The sequence below is a fragment of the Molossus molossus genome, unplaced genomic scaffold (genome assembly GCF_014108415.1).
Source record: "Molossus molossus isolate mMolMol1 unplaced genomic scaffold, mMolMol1.p scaffold_m16_p_9, whole genome shotgun sequence".
Taxonomy (NCBI): domain Eukaryota; kingdom Metazoa; phylum Chordata; class Mammalia; order Chiroptera; family Molossidae; genus Molossus; species Molossus molossus.
Window position 1 is genome coordinate 61,486,214 of NW_023425403.1, and position 24,531 is coordinate 61,510,744.

At 49.6% G+C, this 24,531-nt stretch overlaps 1 protein-coding gene across 1 annotated transcript; it reads left to right on the plus strand.

Moving 5' to 3' along the window:
* Positions 1-6,241: 6,241 nt before the first annotated feature.
* Positions 6,242-23,469, plus strand: GRK1 (G protein-coupled receptor kinase 1). Its single transcript, XM_036250267.1, has 7 exons — positions 6,242-7,793; positions 9,312-9,439; positions 12,719-12,876; positions 14,077-14,160; positions 18,280-18,404; positions 19,975-20,176; positions 21,741-23,469. Exons 1-7 carry the CDS (start codon positions 7,095-7,097, stop codon positions 22,037-22,039), a joined length of 1,695 nt encoding a protein of 564 aa, XP_036106160.1. The 5' UTR covers positions 6,242-7,094; the 3' UTR covers positions 22,040-23,469.
* The last annotated feature ends 1,062 nt before the right edge of the window (positions 23,470-24,531 follow it).

Genomic DNA, 24,531 nt, shown 5'->3' on the forward strand with positions numbered 1-24,531 from the left:
TCTTGAAATGGACGTCTTTGAACTAAGTCTTCCCTGCTTAGTCTCTGAATTCCCCAAAGTGTGAACGCATGTGCTGAGCTGCACACACATCACCAGAATGACCTTTTCTGGACACATGGCTGTAGGGAGGAGGGCAAGGAGAGGGGCGCCGGTAGAGGGCAGCTTCCCCCTGGCATGCTTGGAAAATGTAGGGCAGATGCCCCCTAAAAATCGGGCACCAAACAAAGTGGGGAGCACCTCCCCAGGTTCCCAGGTGGGAAGCGGAGACTTCTACCCACACGTGGCAGTGATGAGGTGGAGCCCAACGACCACACCTGGGGTGGAGTCAGAAACGGCCAGCTAAAATGGAAGTATCAAACAATACAAAAATGTTACATCTCAGCTGACAGTCATCCATACCAAGAACCAAGAAGATTTAAAAATGAATTAAAACAAGAAAATCAATGAATGCCAACATCAAGGTGATAGGAATGTTGGAATTTTCTGACAGATTTTAAAGCAGTCATGATAAAATTGCTCCAGTGAGCAATTATGAACGTTCTTGAAACACATTCAAAACAGAAAGGCTCAGCAAAGAAACAGCTTAAGGAAAGAAATAGAAGATACAAAGAAGAACCAAGTGGAAATTTTAGATTAAAAAAAATACAATCGCCAAAATAAAAAGCTCAAAGAACAGGTTCAACAGCAGAAGGGAGGGCGCAGAGGAAAGAAAAAGCAGGAGAAACATGTAAGAAAAAACAATAGAAATGACCTGATCTGAACCATAGAAAGTAAACTTGGGAAGAAAAGGCACAGAGCCTCGGGGATGCGGGGACTGTACTCAAACTTTGACATCTGCGTCATCAGTCCCGGAAGGGGAGAAGTAAGGAGGCAAGGCTGAAAACTACTCAAAGAAACAATGATGAAAAACTCCCCAAATTTGGCAAAAGACATAAACTTACAGATTCAAGAAGTTGAGTGAACCCCAAACAGGATAACCACACCCTCCCAAATCAACACCAAGATGCATCACAATTAAACTTCTCAAAATTAAAACACACACACACACACAAACTATATGAAGCAGCCACAGAAAAGCCATTTGAATGACAGCTGATTTCTCATCAGAAGCCAGAGGCCAGAAGTAAGTTGTACGATATTTTTTAAATGCTGAAAGAAGAGTACTGTCAACCTAGAATCCCAAATCTAGCAAAAATATTATTTAGGAATGAAGGGAGAATCAAGACATTCTCAAAAAAAGAAAAAAGAAGATAATGTTTCACCAGCCGACTTATCCTAGAGGGACGGCTACCGGGAGCTCTCAAAACAGAAAGACAATGTTAAAAGAAGGAATATTGGAGCATCAGGAAGGAAGAAATAACTAAGCAAAATATGAATAAATACTATAGGATTTCCCGTTCTACTTCTTTTCCCAATTATGTTTGATGGTTGAAGCAAAAATTATAACATTGCCTAATACTATTCTAAATGTATGTAGATAAAATATTGAGACAATTATAAACAGAAGAGGATTAAGAGTGAATTTTATACTTCATGCAAGCTGATAAAATAACAACAATAAATTGTGAACAATTATGTGTATATAATGTGATGCCTACGGCAACCAATAAAAAGTTATATGTTGAGATATATTTTAAAATGCTATAGAAAAACCAAAATTGAATTATAAAAAAGTTCAAGTAACCCACATAAAAAGAGGGAAAACAAATGAAAAACAAAGATATAGCCCAGACTGGTGTGGCTCAATTGGTTGGGCATCATCCCATTCACCGAAAGATTTCCAGTTTGATTCCCAGTCAGGGCATGTGCCTGGGTTGCAGGCTCAATCTTCTGGGGGTGAGGGTGAGGGTGCAGGAGGGAGCTAGTCAATGTTTTGTTCTCACATCAATCTCTCTCTCTCTCCCTCTCCCTTCCTCTCTCTCTAAAACTCAATAAAAAATATTTAAACACATACACACAAACAAAAACAGAAAGATACAGGAAAAAAAAAAAACACCCCAGAAAAATGGCAGACTTGAGCCCTAACATAGCAATAATTACATTAAATGTAAATGGCCTAAGAAAGCCAATTAAAAGACAGAGCAGATTAAAAATGCTTCAACTATATGCTATCTACAAAAAAACTCATCTCAAATACAATGATGTAGGCAAGTTGAATGGGAAAAAATGGAAAAAGATATATAATTCAAATACTAATCATATAAAGTAAGAGTGGCTATATTAATATATAAAGGAGACTTCAGAGCAGAGAAAATGTCCAGAAACAGACATTGTATAAATGGCCAATCCACCAAGAAGATATAGCAATCCTAAATGTATATGCACCAAATAAGAGAGCTTAAAAATATGTAAAGCGAACTGATAGAACTGAAAGGAGAAATAAACAAATCCACAATTTTAGTTAGAGACTTCAACTTCCTCTCTCAACAACTGATAGACCAACTAAATACAAAGTCAGCATGAATATAGAAGAACTCAATAACATCATCAACCAAAAGAATGTCATTGACATTGGGAGATTACTCCACCCAACCACAGCAGAATACACTTTCTTTTTTGTTCATGGGACATTTATCAAGATAGACCCTATTCTGGGCCATAAAACCAATTTGAAAAAACTCGACATAATACAGAATGTATTCTACAACTACAGTGGAATCAAACTAGAAATTGATAACAGAAAAATCTCCAAATGTAAAATCTAAATAATACACTTCTAAATAATGTATGAGTCTGAAAGGAAGTCTCAAGGGATATTAAAAAAATACATGGAACTGAATAAATGTTGAAGCAGTGTTCACAGGAACATTTATAGCACTAAATTAATATATTAAAAAAGAGGAAAAGTCTCAAGTCAATAATCTAAGTTTTCACTTCAGAAACCTACAAAAAGAAGAGGCAGGGGAAAAACGAACAGGAGGAAGAAATAAAGATAAGAGCAGAAACCAATGAAATTAAAAACAAAAGACAAAATCAGTAAAACAACAAAAGAATTGGTTCTTTGAAAAGAGCAATAAAATTGACAAACCAATTGCAAGAGAGAAGACATAATAAGCAACATTAAAAATGAAATGAGGTATCATTACAGACCCTACAGACATAAAGAAGATAGTAAGGGAGTACTATCTAAAATTCCACATAAATAAACTTGATAACTTAGATGACATGGACCACTTCCTCAAAAAACATAACTCATCCAGTTTGAAATAGATAATTTGAATAGCCCTATAACTATTAAGGACATTGATTTTATAATTTAAAATATTCCAGTTCACTGGAGAATTCTACCAAACATTTAATGAAGAATTGCAAATTATATACTATATCTTCTAGAAAGTAGAAGAGAAGGAAACATCTCCCAACTGATTTTATAAGATATGTATTACTCTTATACCGAAATCAGATAAACACAGTATAAAAATAGAAAACTACAGAACAATATTTCTCACAAATATAGACAGAAATAGCTACAGCAATCAAGACAGTGTGGTTGGTGGAGGGACAGACAGAGACCAATGGAACAGAATAGAAAGCCCAGAAATAGACCCACACGGATATGCTCAACTGATTTTTGATGAAGGTACAAAAACAATGCAATGAAGCAAAGATAGCATTTTCAACAGATGGAGCTGGAGCAATTGAACAGCTATTGGCAAAAAAATGAACCTTGACCTAAGTCTCACACATTGTAAAAAAAAAAAAAACAACTTAAAATGGATCATGGATTTAAGTGTAAAAGTATAAAACTTTTTGAAAAAAACATGGGAGAAAATTGTCAAATCTAGGGCTAAGCAAAGAGTTTGTAGATTTCACACCCAAAGCACAATTCATAAAAAGAAAAACTGATAAATTGAACTTCAACAAAATAAAAAGCTTTTGTTCTATGAAAGCCCGTGTAAAGTGGATGAAAAGACAAGCTGCAATTGGAAGGAGGTGCTGTATTTGAAAACCACAAGTCCAGCCCTGGCCGGTTTGGCTCAGCGGTTAGAGCGTCGGCCTGCAGTCCTGAGAGACCCGGGTTCGGTTCCCGCTAAGGGCATGTACCTCAGTTGCAGTTTGTCCCCGGCTCTGGTCAGTCGTGCGGGTGGCAACCACTCGATGTGTCCCTTTCACATCGTTGTTTCTCTCTCTCTCTGTTCCTCTCTCTCCCTCCCACTCTACCTGAACAAAAAAAATAAAAAAATAAAAATAAAAAAAAGAAAACCACAAGTCCAGCAAGGGAGTAGTATCTAAGATGGATAAACAGCGTTCAAAACTCAACAGCAAAAAAGTGAACAATCCAGTTAGAGCATGGTCAAAAGACATAAAGAGACATCTCACCAAACGGATGGCAATAAACACATGGAAAGATGTTCAATATCACTAGCCATCAGGGAAACACAAATTAAAGCCACAATGAGATACCACACTACACACTTATCAGAGTAGCTAAAATAAAAAATAATGACAGCAGCAAATTCTGGGAAGGATACTGGGAAACTGGATCACTCATATCTTGTTAGTAGGAAGTAAAATGGTATAACCATTCTGGAAAACAATCTGCCAGTTTCTTAACAAACTATACATGCAATTAGTTACCATACAATTCAGCCATTACACTCTTAGGCATTAATAACAGAGAAATGGAAATGTATATTTACACAAAATATGTACATGCATGTTTGGAGCTACTTTATTTATGATAGCCCCAACTGGAAACAACCCAGGTGTCCTTCAACAAATAAATGATTAAACCAACGATGGTTCATCTACACCATAGAATACTACTTAGCAATAAAACTATTGGTCCACACGACCTGGACGGATCTCCAGAGAATCATGCTGAGTGTAAAGAACCAATCCCAAAAGGTTATGTATTTTATGATTCCATCTATGAAACATGCTTGAAAGGACAACATTATGAAACTGGAGAACAGATTAGTGGTTGCCAGGGGTTCAAGAGGATGTGGGGGTGGGAAGGAGGTGGGTAAGTGTATAATTGGGCCCCTTGGGGGACCCTTGTGGGGATGGAATGTTCTGGGTGTTGACTGTGTCAGAGTCCGTATCCTGGCTGTGACCCTGTGGTTTAGTTTGGGAAGATGTTGCCTTTGGGAGAAACTGAGTGAAGTGTACAGGGGATCTCTCTGGATCATTTCTTATAACTGCATGTGAATCTACATGCAGTTATATTGAACTGTTATTGAACTGTTATTCCCAAATACAGTTCAATTTAAGTGAGAGAGGTTCTAGAGCCACATGAGTTTGGGAAACACTGCATACTTTTGCTTAGAGAGTCAAGTTCACTCTAAAATCTCTAAATAAGTCCCGTTATAGGAAACATTTAGCTTTGTTTGCCTGAATGCTCCTCCTTCCCCAGAATGTGGCTCAGTGTGCACTGAATGGGAGTTGTCTTCCTCACGCCTGGCTTCTCATAGTGGGTCCGAATGGGCAGTGTGAACACCAGCTGGAAGCTTGTGGGAGACCTGCCCCAGGCCCGGAAGCAGAATCTATTTCGGTGAGACAGCCAGGTGATTTTCCTGCACTGACCCAGGGCACAGTGTGGGACACCAACAGGGGGCGCTCATTCTACACCACACATGGACACCATGTCCCGTTTAAACCCCACTGGGTAGTCAGGACTCGGTTAAAGTGATGGGCCCACAGTTCCCTGCTATTACGTGGCTGGGCTGGCTGGACCCACCAACCCACCTGGACGGGAGGCAGGGGGACTGTGGCTGCACAGCCAGCACGTTCTCATCTCCACCTGCCCAGCTGCTGCAGAGGGTCCCTCCTGTCCCAACCCACTGGCAGAATCTCATTGCCCCCCTAGACCCTCCTCGTGCCCCCCTGTGGAAGGTCCGCGGGCCTCTTCTGCCCAGGGCATTCTTTGTTTCTGAAACCCTGCATTTCCTCCCCTCTTAACTAACCTCCTACTCACTTCCTTGACATTCTTTCCCAAACACTGGCTGAGCACCTGCTGTGTACTTGAATAGACAGACAAGGCTGTGACGTCATGAAGCTGACATTTCTGTTGGTCCTGGCTTCCTCAGGTGTACCCTAGATGTATCCCAGGTATGCCGCAGCCATATCTCAGGTGTGCCACAGGTAGGCCCCAGGTGTATCCCAGATATGCCCACAGCTGAGTCCCAGGTGTGTCCTAGGTATCCCTCAGGTGTGTTCCAGTTACTCTAGGTGTGTCCCAGGTGTGTTCCTGGCCTCTCCTGTGTGGGACCTCAGCACTGGGTGTAGCTTGGGGACGTCCCCTGCTTCTCTGTCCTAATCTCACCTGAATGCTTCTCTTGGCATTTTGGCGTTGAGGCAAGCCCCAGGTGAGGGGAAGGATGATGATGCGGAGCTGACTTCTCAGCAAGTGCCGGGCTGCCTTAGGTCCTCGGAGCCAGCAGCCTGCCAGGGCCCACAGCTGCCCGTGCCAGGGCGGGACACCTGTCCGTCCTCACACACTGATTGGTTCCTCCGGCCAGTGGTCTCGCTGGCGGACACCCCAGGAAGCTGTTCTCTGTGTTTGTTTGTTTTGTTTTGTTTTTGTTTTTTTCCTCTCTAAATTCCTATTACAGCAGGTTTTCTTCTCACTTGCTCTTTTTCTTTACGATAAAAATAAAATGTGCTGGGGAAAGAAACCAGGCATCCTTATAAATTTCTCTCCTGGGGCCCCCTCTCCCTTCAGTTCGGCCTGTCCCTTCAAGGAAACAAATGGGCGGACGCCCGACTCTGAATCTCTGGGGCTTCAGCGAGGTGCCCCCAGGGTGTCAGGTTTGGCAGGACAGAGCCAGTTTCTGAGGAAGGAGCCTGCAGGCTGCCCATCTAATCTCTGTGGGAGCGGCTTAGGGGATTGTCTTTTTCTGGCACTGGCTTGCCGGCCCGCCCCAAGTCCTCCGTAACCCTGGGCCGGGATTTAGCCTGATCTGTGTCAGCTGGGCTCCCCGGGGGCTCCTGGTGTGGCCCACAGTCATCCTTGTACCAGCCAGGACGCCTCCCGTGCCCAGAGCTGGGAGCGGGCACAGGCCAAGGGCGGCGGGTCAGGCCCGCGCTGGCCATCGGCGCCGAGGGCTGGCTCATGGCTCTTGGGGCCTGAGTGGCAGAAAGCGGGCGCCGGGATGGATTTCGGGTCCCTGGAGACGGTGGTGGCCAACTCTGCCTTCATCGCCGCCAGGGGCAGCTTCGATGGGAGCAGCGCTCCGTCCTCGCGGGACAAGAAGTACCGGGCCAAGCTCAAGCTGCCGCCGCTGTCCCAGTGCGAGGCCCTGCGGGACAGCCTGGACCTGGAGTTCCGGAGCATGTGCTCGGAGCAGCCCATCGGCAAGCGGCTCTTCCAGCAGTTCCTGAAGGCCGACGGGAGGCACGTGCCGGCCCTGGAGCTCTGGAAGGACATTGAGGATTACGACACGACCGACGATGACCTGAGGCCGCAGAAGGCCCGGGCCATCCTGGCTGAGTACCTGGACCCCCAGGCCAAGCTCTTCTGCAGCTTCCTGGACGAAGGGACAGCGGCGAAGGTCCGAGAGGGACCCGTGGCGAGCGGGGACGGGCTCTTCCAGCCCGTCCTGCAGGCCACCCTGGCCCACCTGAGCCAGGCCCCGTTCCAAGAGTTCCTGGGCAGCCTGCACTTCCAGAGGTTCTTGCAGTGGAAGTGGCTGGAGGCCCAGCCCACCGGGGAGGACTGGTTCCTGGACTTCCGGGTGCTGGGGAAAGGAGGCTTCGGGGAGGTGTCGGCCTGCCAGATGAAGGCGACGGGCAGGATGTACGCGTGTAAAAAGCTGAACAAGAAGAGGCTGAAGAAAAGGAAGGGGTACCAGGTGGGCAGCAGGGCCGTGCACAGCGGAGGGCGTGCTCTTAGATCGAGCAGACCAGCGGGTGGGGTCCGTGGGCCAGCAGGGCCCCCAGGGGCTCCGGGGGCTCCTCGCAGCGCCCCTTGGCTGGCTGGCTCACCTTACTGTTTGGACACCGAGCCTCTCCGGTCGTGCAGCTGTTGGCTGGTTCTAGTCCATCAGTCTCCTTGACCTGAGTCACCCCGGCAGTGCCCAGCAGCCGTGTGCCTGGCCCAGAGTGGAGTGGCGAAAGGGGCAGTGTGGCCTCTGCAGTCCTCCGGGCCCGTGGCCCAGCGTGTGCAGCTGCTCTCAGCGCTCAGCCTCACGCTCCGCACACACAGGTGTGCTGACGTCCCTCCTGGGAAAGCGGCCTTTGCACTTTGTGGTGTGGATGACGCCCCACATCCTGTCATCCTTGGTTTTCACCAACACCACAAAACACGGTAGCAGTGCCGGGAGAGGCCGTGGGGTTGTTCTCCAAGTCTTTACTCTGGCCGTCGGGAAGGGTCCCGAGCCCTGGCGTTTGCCGTGATGGAGAAGCCACAGGGAATCCAGCCAGGGCTGGCTCCGGCCTTTTAGGTGAGGCTGAGCCCGTCCGTGGTGCCGCCGTTTTCCAGGCATGGGAGTGAATGGAGGCACAGGCAGGTCGCTGAGTGGGGTCTGCTCTCTTTAACTGGGGTCAGACCCCACTTAGGCAGGATCAGCGGAAGCTGCTTAGTGTCTTAGGAACGCATCTCAGCCATGTGTCCATGTGTGGCTCTTTGTCTCTCCTGCTGCACCATGCAGAGTGTGTTGGGGCGAACACAGCTTTTAGGGGTAAACAGCTGCTGCCACAGAGCACCCCTGGGGTTCCTGGGTGGTGCTCCCTCTGTGGGACTTTTCGGGGAAGCTGTTAGCCCCCTCATGTCGGCTCTCTGCCTGTCATTTTAATCCATAATTAGAGTACTTCAGTTGCTTCTCTCCTGAGTTCAGGGTCCTCCTTGAACTTAATACAAAGTAAAATCAACCCCAAATCTTCACATGCAGTGTGGACAGAAAGGGGCCTCTTCCAACATCAAGAATTCCTCCTTCAGAAAGGGATTCTGCTTTTCTTATCCAAACACAACTTTAAAAACATGTTAAATGAATATCATAAGGTTTTAAAATAAAGATAGAAAATGAACAGAGGTGCAGGGTGGCTTGACCTCAGCTGTCCGCTGTCCAGATGCCTGGCCAGGAGGAAAGGGGCTGAGATTTTGGCAGAATGATTGGCAGCTGGGGCCATACTGAGCCCTCACCTAACATTTTAAGACTGGTTAGCTGGAGTGTCCCCTTCTGGAACCTCCAAGAAACCTGAAGTCTGATTTTGTTTATTTGCAATTGCTTTGTGCAAACCACTTTGAAAAGGTATTTGCAACTCTGTTTTCACTTTATTGGAAGGTTTTTTGGTTTGCAGAACTTGGACTTTTATGACAATGTCACTTCCCCACCTAAACCTGGGAACTTTTTCAACATCTTGCTTTTCAGGGTGCTATGGTAGAGAAGAAGATTCTAGCGAAAGTACACAGCAGGTTCATAGTCTCTCTGGCTTATGCATTTGAAACCAAAACTGACCTCTGTCTGGTGATGACCATCATGAATGGAGGTGACTTAAGGTAAACGGGGTTCCTTTCTTCCATGTGGGAGCTGGGAACTGGGAGGACTCAAGTGGTTCAGCTTAGGAAGGGGATCTCTGGGGCCCAGCGAGGCTGTTCTCGCATGCAGAGAGCATGGCAGAGAGGAAAAGTCCCTGTTGAGATCCACTCCTTCTGTGTTCTGGTTGCTGATACTTCACACGATGTGTCCTCAGTCCATGTGAAATGCAGGTGGGGGCTATGGCTCTCTGGACCATGGGTTTGTGGGGATGGGGGGCAGTTATTGGGTGGGCAGAATGTGGAGCTGTGGGTCCGGAGCTAGTTGTATGGTGGGGACCTCCCAGGAGCTGAGGGCCTTGTGCTCAAAGGGATGGAAAATGAAGATGGATTTCACCAATGACCCACTCTCGGGGATGATGGCAGAACTGAAAACATGACATGCCAACTTTGGGGGCCAGGCTTTGCCTGTCACCGGCAGAGAACCAGGGTGGCAGCAATGTATGGTGTCTGGATTGTCCAGGGGTCTGAGGGCCCTGCTCTGGGCTCCCAGGGAAAATCAGGTCACTGGCTCTCAGAGGGGAAAATCCCACTTGCTAGCTGGGCAACCTGACTGCTCAGTGCGCTGGCACGTGAATGGGCATAAAGAGTAATGGGTGGCGAAGGCTGTGGGGAGTAGGTTGATACACGCGGGACACAGACAGTGTCACAGCTGCTTTCACAAATGAGGGACTGTTCTGCTGCTGTTTCTTACATTGTCCCGTCTAGTTTCCTCTCCAATGAACTCTGCCAGGTAGGTTTGTTGGCTCCGTTTTCCTGATGAGGATTCTGAGGCCTTGACTAAGTAACCATGGAAGGTCACATAGAAGAGGAGAAGAAGGGTCTAGGAACTGCAAATAGCATGGCAGAGTAGAAATGATCATGATGCTGTACTATACTGCATTCTACCATACCACACTGCACTACCCTGTGCTGTATTCTACCATACCACACTGCACTACCCTGTGCTGTATTCTACCATACCACACTGCACTACCCTGTGCTGTATTCTACCACACCACACTGCACTACCCTGTGCTGTATTCTACCATACCACACTGCACTACCCTGTGCTGTATTCTACCATACCACACTGCACTACCCTGTGCTGTATTCTACCACACCACACTGCACTACCCTGTGCTGTATTCTACCACACCACACTGCACTACCCTGTGCTGTATTCTACCATACCACACTGCACTACCCTGTGCTGTATTCTACCACACCACACTGCACTACCCTGTGTGTATTCTACCACACCACACTGCACTACCCTGTGCTGTATTCTACCATACCACACTGCACTACCCTGTGCTGTATTCTACCATACCACACTGCACTACCCTGTGCTGTATTCTACCATACCACACTGCACTACCCTGTGCTGTATTCTACCATACCACACTGCACTACCCTGTGCTGTATTCTACCATACCACACTGCACTACCCTGTGCTGTATTCTACCATACCACACTGCACTACCCTGTGCTGTATTCTACCATACCACACTGCACTACCCTGTGTGTATTCTACCACACCACACTGCACTACCCTGTGCTGTATTCTACCACCACACTGCACTACCCTGTGCTGTATTCTACCATACCACACTGCACTACCCTGTGCTGTATTCTACCACACCACACTGCCTACCCTGTGCGTATTCTACCATACCACACGCACTACCCTGTGCTGTATTCTACCATACCACACTGCACTACCCTGTGCTGTATTCTACCACCACACTGCACTACCCTGTGCTGTATTCTACCATAACCACACTGCACTACCCTGTGCTGTATTCTACCATACCACACTGCACTACGCTGTGTGTATTCTACCATCACCACACTGCACTACCTGGTGTATTCTACCACACCACACTGCACTACCCTGTGCTGTATTCTACCATACCACACTGCACTACCCTGTGCTGTATTCTACCATACCACACTGCGCTACCTTTGCTGTATTCTACCATACCACACTGCACTACCCTGTGCTGTATTCTACCTACCACACTGCCTACCCTGTGTGTATTCTACCACACCACACTGCACTACCCTGTGCTGTATTCTACCATACCACACTGCACTACCCTGTGTGTATTCTACCACACCACACTGCACTACCCTGTGCTGTATTCTACCATACCACACTGCACTACCCTGTGTGTATTCTACCACACCACACTGCACTACCCTGTGCTGTATTCTACCGTACCACACTGCACTACCCTGTGCTGTATTCTACCATACCACACTGCACTACCCTGTGTGTATTCTACCACACCACACTGCACTACCCTGTGCTGTATTCTACCATACCACACTGCGCTACCCTGTGCTGTATTCTACCATACCACACTGCGCTACCCTGTGCTGTATTCTACCATACCACACTGCGCTACCCTGTGCTGTATTCTACCATACCACACTGCGCTACCCTGTGTGTATTCTACCATACCACACTGCACTACCCTGTGCTGTATTCTACCATACCACACTGCACTACCCTGTGCTGTATTCTACCATACCACACTGCACTACCCTGTGCTGTATTCTACCATACCACACTGCGCTACACTGTACTGTATTATACTACACTCTAGTACCATACATTACATGGCACCATACCGTGTTGCATTGTATGATATTATCCTATACTATACCATACCACACTGCACTACACTGTGCTGAATTATACTACACTCTAGTACAGTACATCACATGACACCATATAATATTATCCTGTACTATACCATACCACACTGCATTATACTGTAAACTATAAGACTACACTGTACTATATGAAAATACACTATACTACCCTAAATATTACACTATAGTGCATTATGCTATACTGTACATTATACTACACACTATACTAAACTATGCTGCATTGCCGCGCACTACATTACATTGTTTGGTTGGCGATGGTGAAATGGCTCCCGCCCATCTCCCCGCCTCTGCAGGCCAGGGCTGGGATGGGGCAGGAGAGAGGAGGGCAGTTTGCTGCCCCATTTCCGTCGTGACACTTGTGGTGAAGGGTCTTGAGGGTGCAGGCACCCACTGCCGGGGGTCTTGACTTTGCCGCAGGCTCTGCAGGCTAGCAGAGGCCCCCAAACGACCACTTTACTGATACAACGCAGGATTCCGAGGCCCTCCCTGTTGTCCCAAAGTTTTACTTTCATCCGAACCATGGTCGTGCTCTTGTAGTTGTGCCGGAAAAGCACAGGCTTCTGCATAGTCTGTCTCCAGGTACCACATCTACAATGTGGACGAGGAGAACCCTGGCTTCCAGCAGCCGCGTGCCATCTTCTACACGGCGCAGATCATCAGCGGCCTGGAGCACCTGCACCAGAGGGCCATTGTCTACCGCGACCTCAAGCCTGAGAACGTGCTGCTGGACGACGAAGGTGAGGCGGCCTTCCTCTCTGAGCCTCCCCTCCCGGCCTCTGCTTGCCCAGCTGGACTTTGTGGCCCCATGGGTCATCTGTAGGGGGATGGGCTGGTTTTGACAAATGCTTGTCAGAGCTGTAAGTGGCACTAAGATACTTCTTAAGTTTGTTTATTGTTCCTTTAGCCATTTTGCAATGGAATGGCATTATACCCAAATGGAGATTTTAGATGGACTTTGACAAAATTTGGTACATAATGAGGCACTATAGTTACAGGGAGTTAAGCCAGGATGTTTACAGTGTCTGGAACTATTGGTAAATAGTTAATATTTTATGGCCCAATTGTTTTCTTTCTGCCTTCTATGTGAAGTCAATTTGGGATTCTTGCCAGAAATAAACATAGAGATTTAGGCTTCCTTGATATCCCTTTAGATTAGCCTCCTTTTCTGTCTCCAAGTCACACAAATGCATAAACATTCTCTTTTTTTTCCCCTTTTATTCCTCACCTGAGAATTTTTCTCCATTCATCATTAGCTAGAGTGGGAGGGAGGGAGAGAGACAGAGAGACAGAGAGAAACACCATTGTGATAGGGCCACATCACCTGGTTGCCTCCCGCACAACCTGACCAGGGCCAGGACGAACCACAACCGAGGTACGTGCTCTTGACTGGAATCGAACCTGTGACTCATTGGTCTGTGGGCCGACGGTCTACCACTGAGCCAAACTGGCCAGGGCTGATGGGCACTCTCAAAGGCCATTGCTGCAGAGCTTGGGGAATAGAAAGCAGAGGAGGAAACTGAACAAGGGTGAATTATGCTTCAAATTCAGGTTATAGGTGCTGATGGGACCCCTCAGTCCCTCTGTAGATTGGCTGGGGAGCAGAGGCATCCAGGTGTTGAGGCCTCACGTCCCCCCACCTTGGCGTGTGCATGTGAGTGTGGGTGTGTGTGATCTGCACGTGTTCATGAGTGTATGTGCATGTGTGTGAGCAGGTGTGTTTGTTGTGAATGCACATGCACATTTCTGCATGCACATGTGCACGAACATTTGCGTGCATGTGTGTATGCACATGTTCATGTGTATTTGTGTGTGCATATGTGTGTGTGTGTGTGTGCACACGCGCAGAGGCTGGCTCTTGGCTCCTGTGGGTTTGAGAAACACCAGAAGCCCTTGTTCTGTGGAGCCTCATATGACCTCAGCCCATGTTTGCTTTTCAGGCAATGTCCGAATTTCTGACCTTGGGCTGGCCGTGGAGCTGAAGGAAGGGCAAACCAAGACCAAGGGCTATGCAGGGACCCCAGGTAAGGCCCTGAGAGCAAAGATAGGAGCAACTTCTCCTAGGGGAAGGGGTGAGGCCCCAGGGTTCTTGGGAGTCCCCATGATCTGGGGCTGGTGGTGGCACGGTGAGGGCTGGGGGTTTGTAGGAAAGCTGTTCCCTCATCCCCAGAGCAAGCAGCAAAACCAGAAGGACTGGCTAGTGGGCTTGACAGCTGCAGCAAAAACCTGTACCCATTGCAAGGATGACCCCTCCTCACCTGAAAAATCACTACTGGTTTTAACATGGCACCCTCTGTTATGAAAGATTCCACCATAATGGCTTTCTTGTTTTGTGTCACAGAACCCTTTCAATCCTTGGGCTTTGTGCATGTTGGGGGTTTGTACCTGCTACCACAGTCTGTCCTCATCTGTGGCTTTATTAGGGGAAGTGTAATCTTGAATTTTCTGGATCCTCAGCCAAAATCTATGAAGTTCTACTCCTGGCATGAGCATATGAGTGGAAACACCACTCATGTATTTCAGGGTGATTCAGATTGTTAGGAGAAAGTCCAGAAAACTCCGAGGCCAGGATTTGAAGTAGTTTGACCTCAAGGGCATAGCCTGACCTTGTTTGCATCGAGTGTGAGGGCCCTATCAGCCACCAGAGGGCCCCATAGGCTTTGCTGTGGCCTCTGAGTCTCAGCTTTACTTTGAACAGCCCGAGCAAGTTTTCAAGATGGGTGGTTCTCTTGATGGGCCCTTGTAGGCGTGGCTCTGAGCATTTGGGCTCAGGCAAAGGGTGTGACCCTCAAACAGCAGCAGCAGATGCTGAAGTTAGGGTAACTTAAAAAGCTCGGGCATCCAGCAAAACCACAGGGGGCTGCCTTCTGGGTCCCACTTCTTCAGCCCCTCTGCACAGTACCAGCACTAGGCCCCACCTAGAGCCAGAGCCTCTGTGCTCTGCAATTGATCATAAACAGGGGGCTCACCTTGGCTAGAGCTGTGCCAGCCCAGTGGGATACGTGGAAGAGATGTAAGTCATGCTCTCTGTCCCCACTGAGTTACCAGCCAGGAGAGGGAGATGAGTCAATATGTGGAAGAATTAGTGACTAGACTGAGGTAGTATTTGTTCATTCATTCAAACAACAAACATTTGTTGGCTCTTGGTCTGCCCCAGGTGCCACATAAGACCCTAAGGATACAAAAAGATGCATCATTGGGGACTGAGTTGGGTGGAACAGACTAGTGGTGCCACTGAGGTATTTGTCACAGGAGATGATCACATCCCTGTGGTCTTCTTATTGGCCTGCCTCTTGGATCCCCTTTTAATCTAAAAGTTGTGGTCAGTTGAACATATCTTTTCCACCAAGTCTGAGCAGTCTGGACAATAATGTAATTCCCCGAAAAGCAGATGTATTACAAAGCTATATTCAGGGCCAGGAGGTTCTTTGGAATTTGACTCCTATAACCTCTTTGGGAAGAAATGATTCTGCAGTCACATCAGCCAACCAAGCACATTTTCCTCTTGGAAACTTACCGTGAGCACCAGTATACTGAAGGACCAGGAAGAGTCAGAAATAAATGGACACAATTAACTTTGCTTAGCTCGGAATGTCTAAAGTCAGTTCGGCACAGAAGCCTGTGCCCAGCTTATAACACCTGGCCCTAGTTTCAGGGAGTGGCCCCAGGAACTGGCCTGTCTGCCTTTCCCATGTGCTGGTCTGGCTCTACACAGGTGGCAGTTAGGGAGTAGAAGCCCAAATCTTGTTGACCACACGTCCCTAATACCCCAAATATGGCACAGACCTGGCATAGGAACAGACAAGGTCATGGTGGGCATCTGACCTGCTCCTGGAAGTTGGACTAAGCCAGACATAAACATCTGACAAGTTCTTACTTGCTTTGCTGGCCACGGCATCTTTTTTTTTTTTTTTTTTTTAATTTTTTTTTTAAATCCTCACCCGAGGACATTTTTCCATTTTTTTATACAGATAGAGTGGGAGGGAGAGAGAAAGAGAGAGAAACATCGATGTGAAAGGGACACATCGAGTGGCTGCCACCCGCATGACCAACCAGGGCCGGGGACAAACTGCAACCGAAGTACGTGCCCCTAGCGGGAACCGAACCCGGGTCTCTCCGGACCACAGGCCGACGCTCTAACCGCTGAGCCAAACTGGCCATGGCGCCATGGCATCTTTTATCTGAGACAGAGGCATAAAGAATATGATTAGGAACATATAACAGTCAGACAGCACAGTACTTAGGCACATGGACCCAACACTGGGCTGCACAGGTTCCAAGACCATCTGTCTTTGTGACCTTGGAGAAGTTGCCTATATGTCCTCTCCCATAAAAGGGTCATAATTACTTCCCATGGGTAATATTGGAAATGAGAAGATAATGGAAAAATGTCATAAAAATAAGAGAGAAAATGATATCCTACCTAGAATTTTATACCCATCCAAATTATCAGTTACATATTAAAGCACAATAAAGACATTTTCAGACACAGAAATTCTCAAAAACACACTTCAGCACTGTTCCTCAGGGAACTACTTGACCAAAATAAGGGAGTCAACCAAAAAGTGGAATATATTGGAAGGAGGACACACAAAGGGAAAAGGTTCCGGGATGACAGGAAGATTCTAGGCTGCTGGTGTGCATACCAGAATCCATATTAGAGCAGGTTAGAAGGTTCCGGAAGACTTTCTGATGAAAATGAAATTGATAACATATTTAATATCTCAGAACATGACAGTTATTAGAGAATTTAGCGTCAAACTGATCATCAGCACATAGAGAACTAAGCAAATAAAAGAAAAGAGAAAGTAATCTGGGAAGACCAATAAAAACTTGTCAGAAGGAAAATAAAGCTGGGGCTTAGTTTTTGGTCCAGTGGGGAATAGTTGAGTTGAGTGCTCACCAGCCAGATGAGGTATCAGGAAGGGGACGAGGGGAAGTGTGTGCATGGCGGTGGAGGGAAGAGGAAAAGACCCTCCATTTCCAGAGTGAGGAGTCAGCTGAGGAGGCCCCTGGGAACTGCAAAAGCAGCGATATGAGTGTGTTATTTAGAGGTATGTATATTAATTCCAAAATAACGAGCTAGAATAATTCTGAGACAGGGATGAGGCCTCTGAGGAGGGCTCAGACCCTGTACAACTAGCTTATTCTTTATGTGCCTGAATGATTTGGATTCAAATGAAAACTAAGTTATAGAAAGGCCATGAGGTGGAGTAACAGTGGGTTTAACTATCACGCCAAAGGATAATGTAATGGTTTGAAGCTCAGATGGCAGGGTTTGGATCATTCTGTTACCTACCATCTATGTTATTGTGAGCAAGTGACTTTCCTACTATAAGGAAAGTAGTGGCACTTACTTCTCGGTGTTAAGAAGATTAAATGAGATCACTTTGTACTCTCTCCTGCCACACAGTAAGCATGGAGTGGGGCTCAGCTAGAATAAGTGCTACTAAAGGGTGCTGATATATGGACCCACATCAGTCGAGAACCAGCCCTCTTTTTGTTCTTAATTTTCTTTTAAAAATTTCTTTTGATGATATAGGAGAAACTTCTGAGCTCCTCTCTCCCCATCCCCCAACCCCCACCTCCGTACAAGGCCTCCTTGAGGGCCAAGAGCCCGGCTTTGGTGAGCACCCCTCAGCTTCAGCCTCAAGTGTGGCTCCTGGGACAATGCTCATTCTTTTTGGAAATGTTTTGGCTTAAATCTGTCCTTTGGTGCCCTTTCAGGAAGCATCTTACAGCACCTGTCTCTGCAACCTTCATGACCACACACACCCAGGGCCATACACAGGCCATACACGCCTGAGAGCAAGGAAGAATGACCGTTCTGTCTGTCGTGGTGTACCCAAGGGGAGATGAGGCTTCACGCCATGTGTACAGAGTAGTGGTTCTCCCCCAGGGGCAATTTGCTCCTAGGACACACTCGGCAATGTCTGAAGACATTTCTGGCTGTCACCACTGGGGAGGGGTGCTAACTAGCAGGCAGAAGCCAGGGCTGCTCCTCAGCACCCTAGCGTGCACAGGGCAGCCCCACCACAGAGGATTTTCTGCCCCACACGTCACTGCGTACATGTGGGAGCATCGGTCCTGTGCTCCCCACCACACATCGGCATCTCTGAGTCCACAGTGCTCTTGCCTGGCAGGTTTCATGGCCCCCGAGCTCCTGCGAGGCGAGGAGTATGGCTTTTCTGTGGACTACTTCGCCCTGGGGGTCACGCTCTATGAGATGATCGCAGCCAGAGGACCCTTCCGAGCCCGAGGAGAGAAGGTAGGAGGTGGCCTACCCCGTGTCCCTGCAGCTGTCCCGGGGTTGACTCTCCTTGTTGGGTGGGTGTCACAGGAGCAGGTGTCACTGTAGCTGGTGAGGACCCTCCCTTTTGGGGGAACTGCTTAACTCTTGAACACTAGGCTTCTCCTGGTAGGTCCTTCATGGGCAGAAGAGAGGAGACACAGTGACTTCATCTCATGTGGCCCGAGACACTGAGAAGCATTTCAGGACAAGAGGTGCCTGAGCCATCCCAAACCAACCCCATGAGCAGCACTCAGCACCTACCTTTGTCCCACGGAGCCACCTGGTCACTTTGGTGGCCTCCACGCTCTTCAGTGCAGACGAAGGCTGAGAGCAGCCTCCCCATGAAGCCAGGAACCCGCAGGTCCTGCCTCAGTGGGTATTCCATGCCCTGCCTGGGCCGCCCACGCTCCTTGCTTCCCTGTGTGGCCTGCCCCGGGCATCTCCACACTCCAGGAGCGAGGAGGCCGGGTGTGGACCGCAGACTTTACACCTGGTGCCTCACCCACCCACCTCCGCCTGGATGGAGTCGTACCCATCCCTTCCTCCCGCCTGGACCTCCTAGAGAGCCCCCAGGCCTCGCCCTGTCCCCTACAACAGTTGTGAGGACCACCCAAGTCCCCAGCCTTCTAAGAGCAGAGTCTCCTCGCATGATGGACACACCCAGTCACTCTGTGCCTCTGCAGTTCCCCCGTGAGCTCTAGTTACCAGTTCCCTCTCCTGACTCCTAACAGCCCAAAAGAGCAAAAAGGGACAAAATGGCGAGGGCCGTGGTAGAAGCTCCCACCTCCCACCCCAGAGCTCTCGCTGACCCCACAGCCCCAGCCACAGTCCCTGTACAAGCACAGTGAGCTTTCATGAGATGCTCAGTGTGAACCGACCCGACTCCGTAGTGACGGGGAGGAAGGAACCGAAATACACCCACAACACGAATGACTTCACGTCTGGGAAATTCTAGGACAGGGTATCTACTCTACTGTGAGGAAGTGGGTCAGTGTTGGCCTGAGTCCCAGGTGGAGGTGGTCTTCAGCGGGCACGGGACTGTGGGGTGATGGTGGTGGTGGGGTCTTTGGAGACTGATCGAAGCCTGTCACTTGGGTCACAGAAGATGAGCTTTGTGCTTTGTGCATTATTCTCTATAAAGCTGGTTCAAAACAAGGTGAAACAGGCCCCCGCCCCCAGGTTCCTATCCAGTTAGCAGACTTCTCTCCGGCTCAGGCCCGTGAAGCTGCCTTTTTATTTCCTGTTACTCTTTTTTTCTCCAGTAGCTGAGCAGTGGTTATATATAATGCGCATGGTGTCAACTGGAATTCCTTAAACTATACTGCACCCCAACTTCGACCAGTACCTTTAGGGTTCCACACTGCTCACTGGAGATACTGAGCCCTTTCACTGCTACCATGCTGCGAAGCAGTGCACGCGGGTGTTCCTGTCGCCTCTGCCTCCGTAGCGAGGGCCGGCCTCTTTCTGAGCGCTAGCCCAGCCTGGACCCCAGCAGGGGCCGGCCAGTCTCCTGGAGGTTTAACATGATGCATGTCCCACTGTGCAGGTGGAGAACAAGGAGCTCAAGCAGAGGATCCTGTCGGAGGCGGTCAAGTACACAGACAAGTTTAGCCAGGCCAGCAAGGACTTCTGTGAGGCGCTGCTGGAGAAGGACCCTGAGAAGCGCCTGGGGTTTAGAGATGGGACTTGCGAGGGGCTCCGCATCAACCCTCTCTTTAAGGACATTAATTGGAGACAGCTCGAGGCTGGTACTGTCGTCATGTCCTTGGACCCGGGGGGCGGCAGGGGGTGGGTCCGTTAGGTGACTCTTGCTTGACTGACCCCTACTCTTGGCATCAGCTGGGCTTAGCTCAGTGTCAGCGGAACAGGAATACCTGATTGATGCTCTTCCAATAACTACCCTCCTGCCTCCTGGTAAAACTACCACCCTCCAGTGCCCTGTTCATGCCCCATGCAGCCCAGGGCTGGGTGTTAATGGATTAGGCCTTTTGGGGAAAACGCTGGAGTTCGGACAAGGTTGGATGTCACATGTGGGGAATGTGGGGGCTTACCTGTGATCCGAGCCTGCTGTTTTGCATCTCCACACCCTGTTTTTTCATGGAGCCCATGATTCACATCAAGGCAAGGTTGCGCAAGCTGTCTTCTCGGGAGAAATTCATTCATTCAACCAGCATTTATTGTCAAGTGTCATGTTCAAGATGCTGTGTGTGTGTGTGCGTGTGTGCATGAGTCTGTGAGACACGAGTGTGGGACACAGCTGCATGCCCAGAGCTTACAGCCAGCATCTGTACACATGTGAGTAGATGGCAGCAGCCCCAGAGCAGTGAGTAGTGGATGCCCCAGTAAGAGAAATTACTTTTGCAGGAAAGGGTCAGGGCAGAGGTGGGTCCGGGTTGCCCTGCAGGTGGGCTCCACCAGGAGAGCCGTGAAGACCAGCCCGGGATGGGGTGAGGACACAGCTCTGAGAGATCAGACCAGGGGACGCTGAGCCAGAACATTAGTCCTGAGGTCGCTGCAGTGGTCTGGCAGCCCATCCATGAGCTGAAGGGACGGATGGGGTGAGAGGTGAGAGGGAGGCAGGGTCCATCCAGTGGGGGTCCTAGGTGACCAAAGTCCTGTACCTGGCAACTGGAGAATCATGGCTCCAGACGGAAAAGCTGGCTTTGGAAAGATGAGGAGTTCGGCTCTGAGTGGGGTTCCAGGTGTCCGACCTGCATACGGCCATGCCCGGAGAGGCTGGCATGAGGGCACATGTCTGAGGTCTGCAGTGAGGGGAGGAGACCATGTGGGGCAAGAACACACTGCCCTTCCTGTCGGCAGTGTGGGATGCCCAGGACCCCCTCGGGTGTTCTGATTCCTTTTCTTTTTTTTAAAACCCTCACCCGAGAATATTTTTCCATTGATTTTTTTTTTTTTGAGAGAGTGGAAGGGAGGGAGGAAGGGGAGAGGGGGAGGGAGAGAGAGAGAGAGAGAGAGAGAGAGAGAAAGAAACATGGATGTGAGAGAGACACATAGATTGGTTGCCTTAGGCACCCTGAACACCCCCATCAGGGCTGGGGATGGAACCTGCAACCCAGGTACATACCCTGGACCGGAATGAATCTGTGACCCGTTGGTCCCGGGGCCGATGCTCTAACCACAGAGCCACATGGGCCAGGGCTGTTCTGACTCTGTTGTTAGCAACCAGACACCCCGCAGAAGGGCAGCAGCGAGACCGTGGCCCTGCGCGCCCGCCGAGCAGGGCGGACATCGGCAGATCGCCGCTGCCTTCCCGCGTACCCTTTTACACCTGTGTTTTCTGTCTCCTCACAGGGATGCTGATACCGCCCTTCATCCCAGACTCCAGAACTGTCTATGCAAAGAACATCCAGGACGTGGGGGCCTTTTCCACGGTCAAAGGGGTGATCTTTGAAGAAGCAGATAAGGAGTTCTTCCGGGAATTCGCCACCGGCAACTGCTCCATCCCCTGGCAGGAGGAGATGATTGAGACAGGCGTCTTTGGGGAACTGAACGTGTGGCGTGCAGATGGGCAGATGCCCGATGACATGAAGGGGATCGCCGTGGAGGAGGCCGCTCCCTCCTCCAAGTCGGGAATGTGTCTGGTTTCCTAGATGGGGAAGAAAAGGGGCCTCCCTCTGCAGCTGGCAGGGATGAGCAGGCCTGGGTGAGTCAGTGGAGCCCACCCGCGGTGACAGGCAGCCCCCCACCAGGCCGCCTGTGTGGCCGGGCTGCTCACAGCAGCAGCAGGAGAAAGGAGGCAAAGAGCCCCTCAACTTCCCAGCCCCGGGGTCGGGAGCTTCAGCTTGTAAATGGTCCACTTCTTTTGCCCTATTTCAATCAAAACGACACAATGGTGGTTGCTGGACAGAGTCCACCAGCAATGCCTGGCTGTCCAGGCTCTTGTGTGGACACACAACTGGCAGTAGTGTTGAGCATGTGGGCAGATGGCTGCCCCGATGAGAGGATGCTCAGTTTCAGCTCCCTGCACCTTAACTGCAGACCGTGAGAGAGGCCTGGACTGTGGGCCTCGGCTTGGTCTCTCTTCACACCCAGCTCCTGTTCCTCCTGCCACCGGGCCGCTGCCCGGGCCCTGGGGACATGGATCGGCTCTCCCTGCACCCTCCGGAGAAGAGTGGGCCTTGACAGTCAATGGCTTTGGAGGGTTGCTGGCCAAAACTGGAACACCAACTACCTCCGATATGCTCCAGAGCGCGGTGGGAAAGATGACCTGTCTCGAAGCCGTTGTGTGTGCTTCAGACGACTGTCAGGTGTAGACTCTAGTGTTGTGGAGACATTCCAAGTGTGTTCTTTAGAGTTACCTTATGCAGATGAAGACTTTCAAACCCCCTAGGACTGGTGAAATAAACCCTAGAAGAAAGATCCTTCTCTCCTGGGGTGTGGTATTGTAGAGTCAAGGATGCCCCGGAAGGGCCTCGGACAGGCACCCACGGCCATGCGGCACATCTTCCTGGGCAGGCCCAAGACGAGAGCTCCGGGGGCTGGGGACACTGCGCTGTTGTAGGGCACATTGCTGTGTGCTTCCCTAAGGCTGGTCTTTGTGTTCTAGAATGGTACACATGGGTTAGGCAATGGCTATGCATTCCACTTCTCTACACTCCGGTGCAAGAAGGACCCGTTTCTGATTTTTCTAAAGCCATTTATTCCTTACTAGGTCCCCATGGCCCTGAAGGGTGTTCGAAGCAGCCTCAGCTGTGTGGGTGGAGGCCTGACCCTCGCCCCCTCTGGCCACTGTCACCATGTGCCTGGCCGGGGCTCACCATGCCTGATAGTGGAGGCCACACTTTCAGGTTCCAGTGAGGACCTTTCTGCCTTTATCTTACGGTTAGATGACCACCTAAAAGACAGGACAGCCAGTGACATTTGAACTTCAGATAAACAACAACTAATTGTTTTACTGTATGTCTTTAATTATTGCCTAGGAACACACTAAAACATTGTTCATTGTTTTTTGACTAAATCGGGCATGCTGTGACTCCCCTATGAACAGGTGTCCCACTGAACTCGCGGGTCTGCTGGAACATAGTAACAAAGGCAACGTACTTGTGACTTCAGCTGTCTCGTGGAGTCTGTTCGGGCTTGGTCCTTTCCTATCCGCACCTGTGCCCGGGTTGGCCCCATGTATCTACACACGGACACTCAAAAGTCCTGTAGTCACTTCATTTTTTTAAAAACCTTTCAAACATAAAATTTCACATAGAGAAAATGAATCATGGATGCTCAGTCAGTGACCACACTGTGACACCGGAGACGCCCGCAGGAGCAGACCCAGGACACGGCTGGCTCCCAGCAGCCCCATGCCCCACCCTGCCGCTTCCCTGCCCCCAGGTGGCCGTGCAGCTGCCCGCAGCCTTTTCAAGTGCCCCGTCCATCCACGGGACAATCGGGACTCTAGTTACTTCAAATTTCTTTCCCAGTTGGGCCGAAGGGATGTTCCTGCCCTCCCCTTCAGGCTCTCCTGTCCTTCCCGGTCAGCCTCAGCTCATGGCTCCTGGGGACGAGGCTGGGGAGGAAGATGGACAGGGCAGGTCTGATCGGCCGGGCAGGTGCTTACGGCCACTCTTCTCTATGAGGCTTCTTATGGGTCTTTGGGGACCTCCGCTACGGGCGTCTCTCAGATACAGCCCCCCTGGCCAAGCACATGCCAAGGGGTCTTGCTGGCCGGCAGTGTCTGCCAGTCCTCACTCCAGCTCTCTCCCCTGCTCACCTGGGTCCAGGGGACCTGCTGTCCCACTTGGGCTATGGGGCTGCCTGCTGCCCCCAACACACCTTGCTCTGCCCCAGTACTGCTGGCCTCTCTGGGCTCTGTGTTCACCCACAAAGCACATCTCGGGGGCTCCGGGGGCTCAGGTGGAGTCCTCTCCAGAGAAGCCTTCGTCTCTGATCCCTTTAATGCTCTATGCTGTGAGCTGGCTAAGGATTCTCAGAACCCAGGTTCGAAGTCCGGACAGTGTGGCTGGTCTTAGGCACTTGGGCATCTGATCTTGGTTGTCTGCCTGCCCTGGCTGACAGCCTGACAAGACACATCCCCCTTCTACCGTCCTGTGTGTGTGGGGGGGCGTGTTCTGACATGCAACTATGGTAA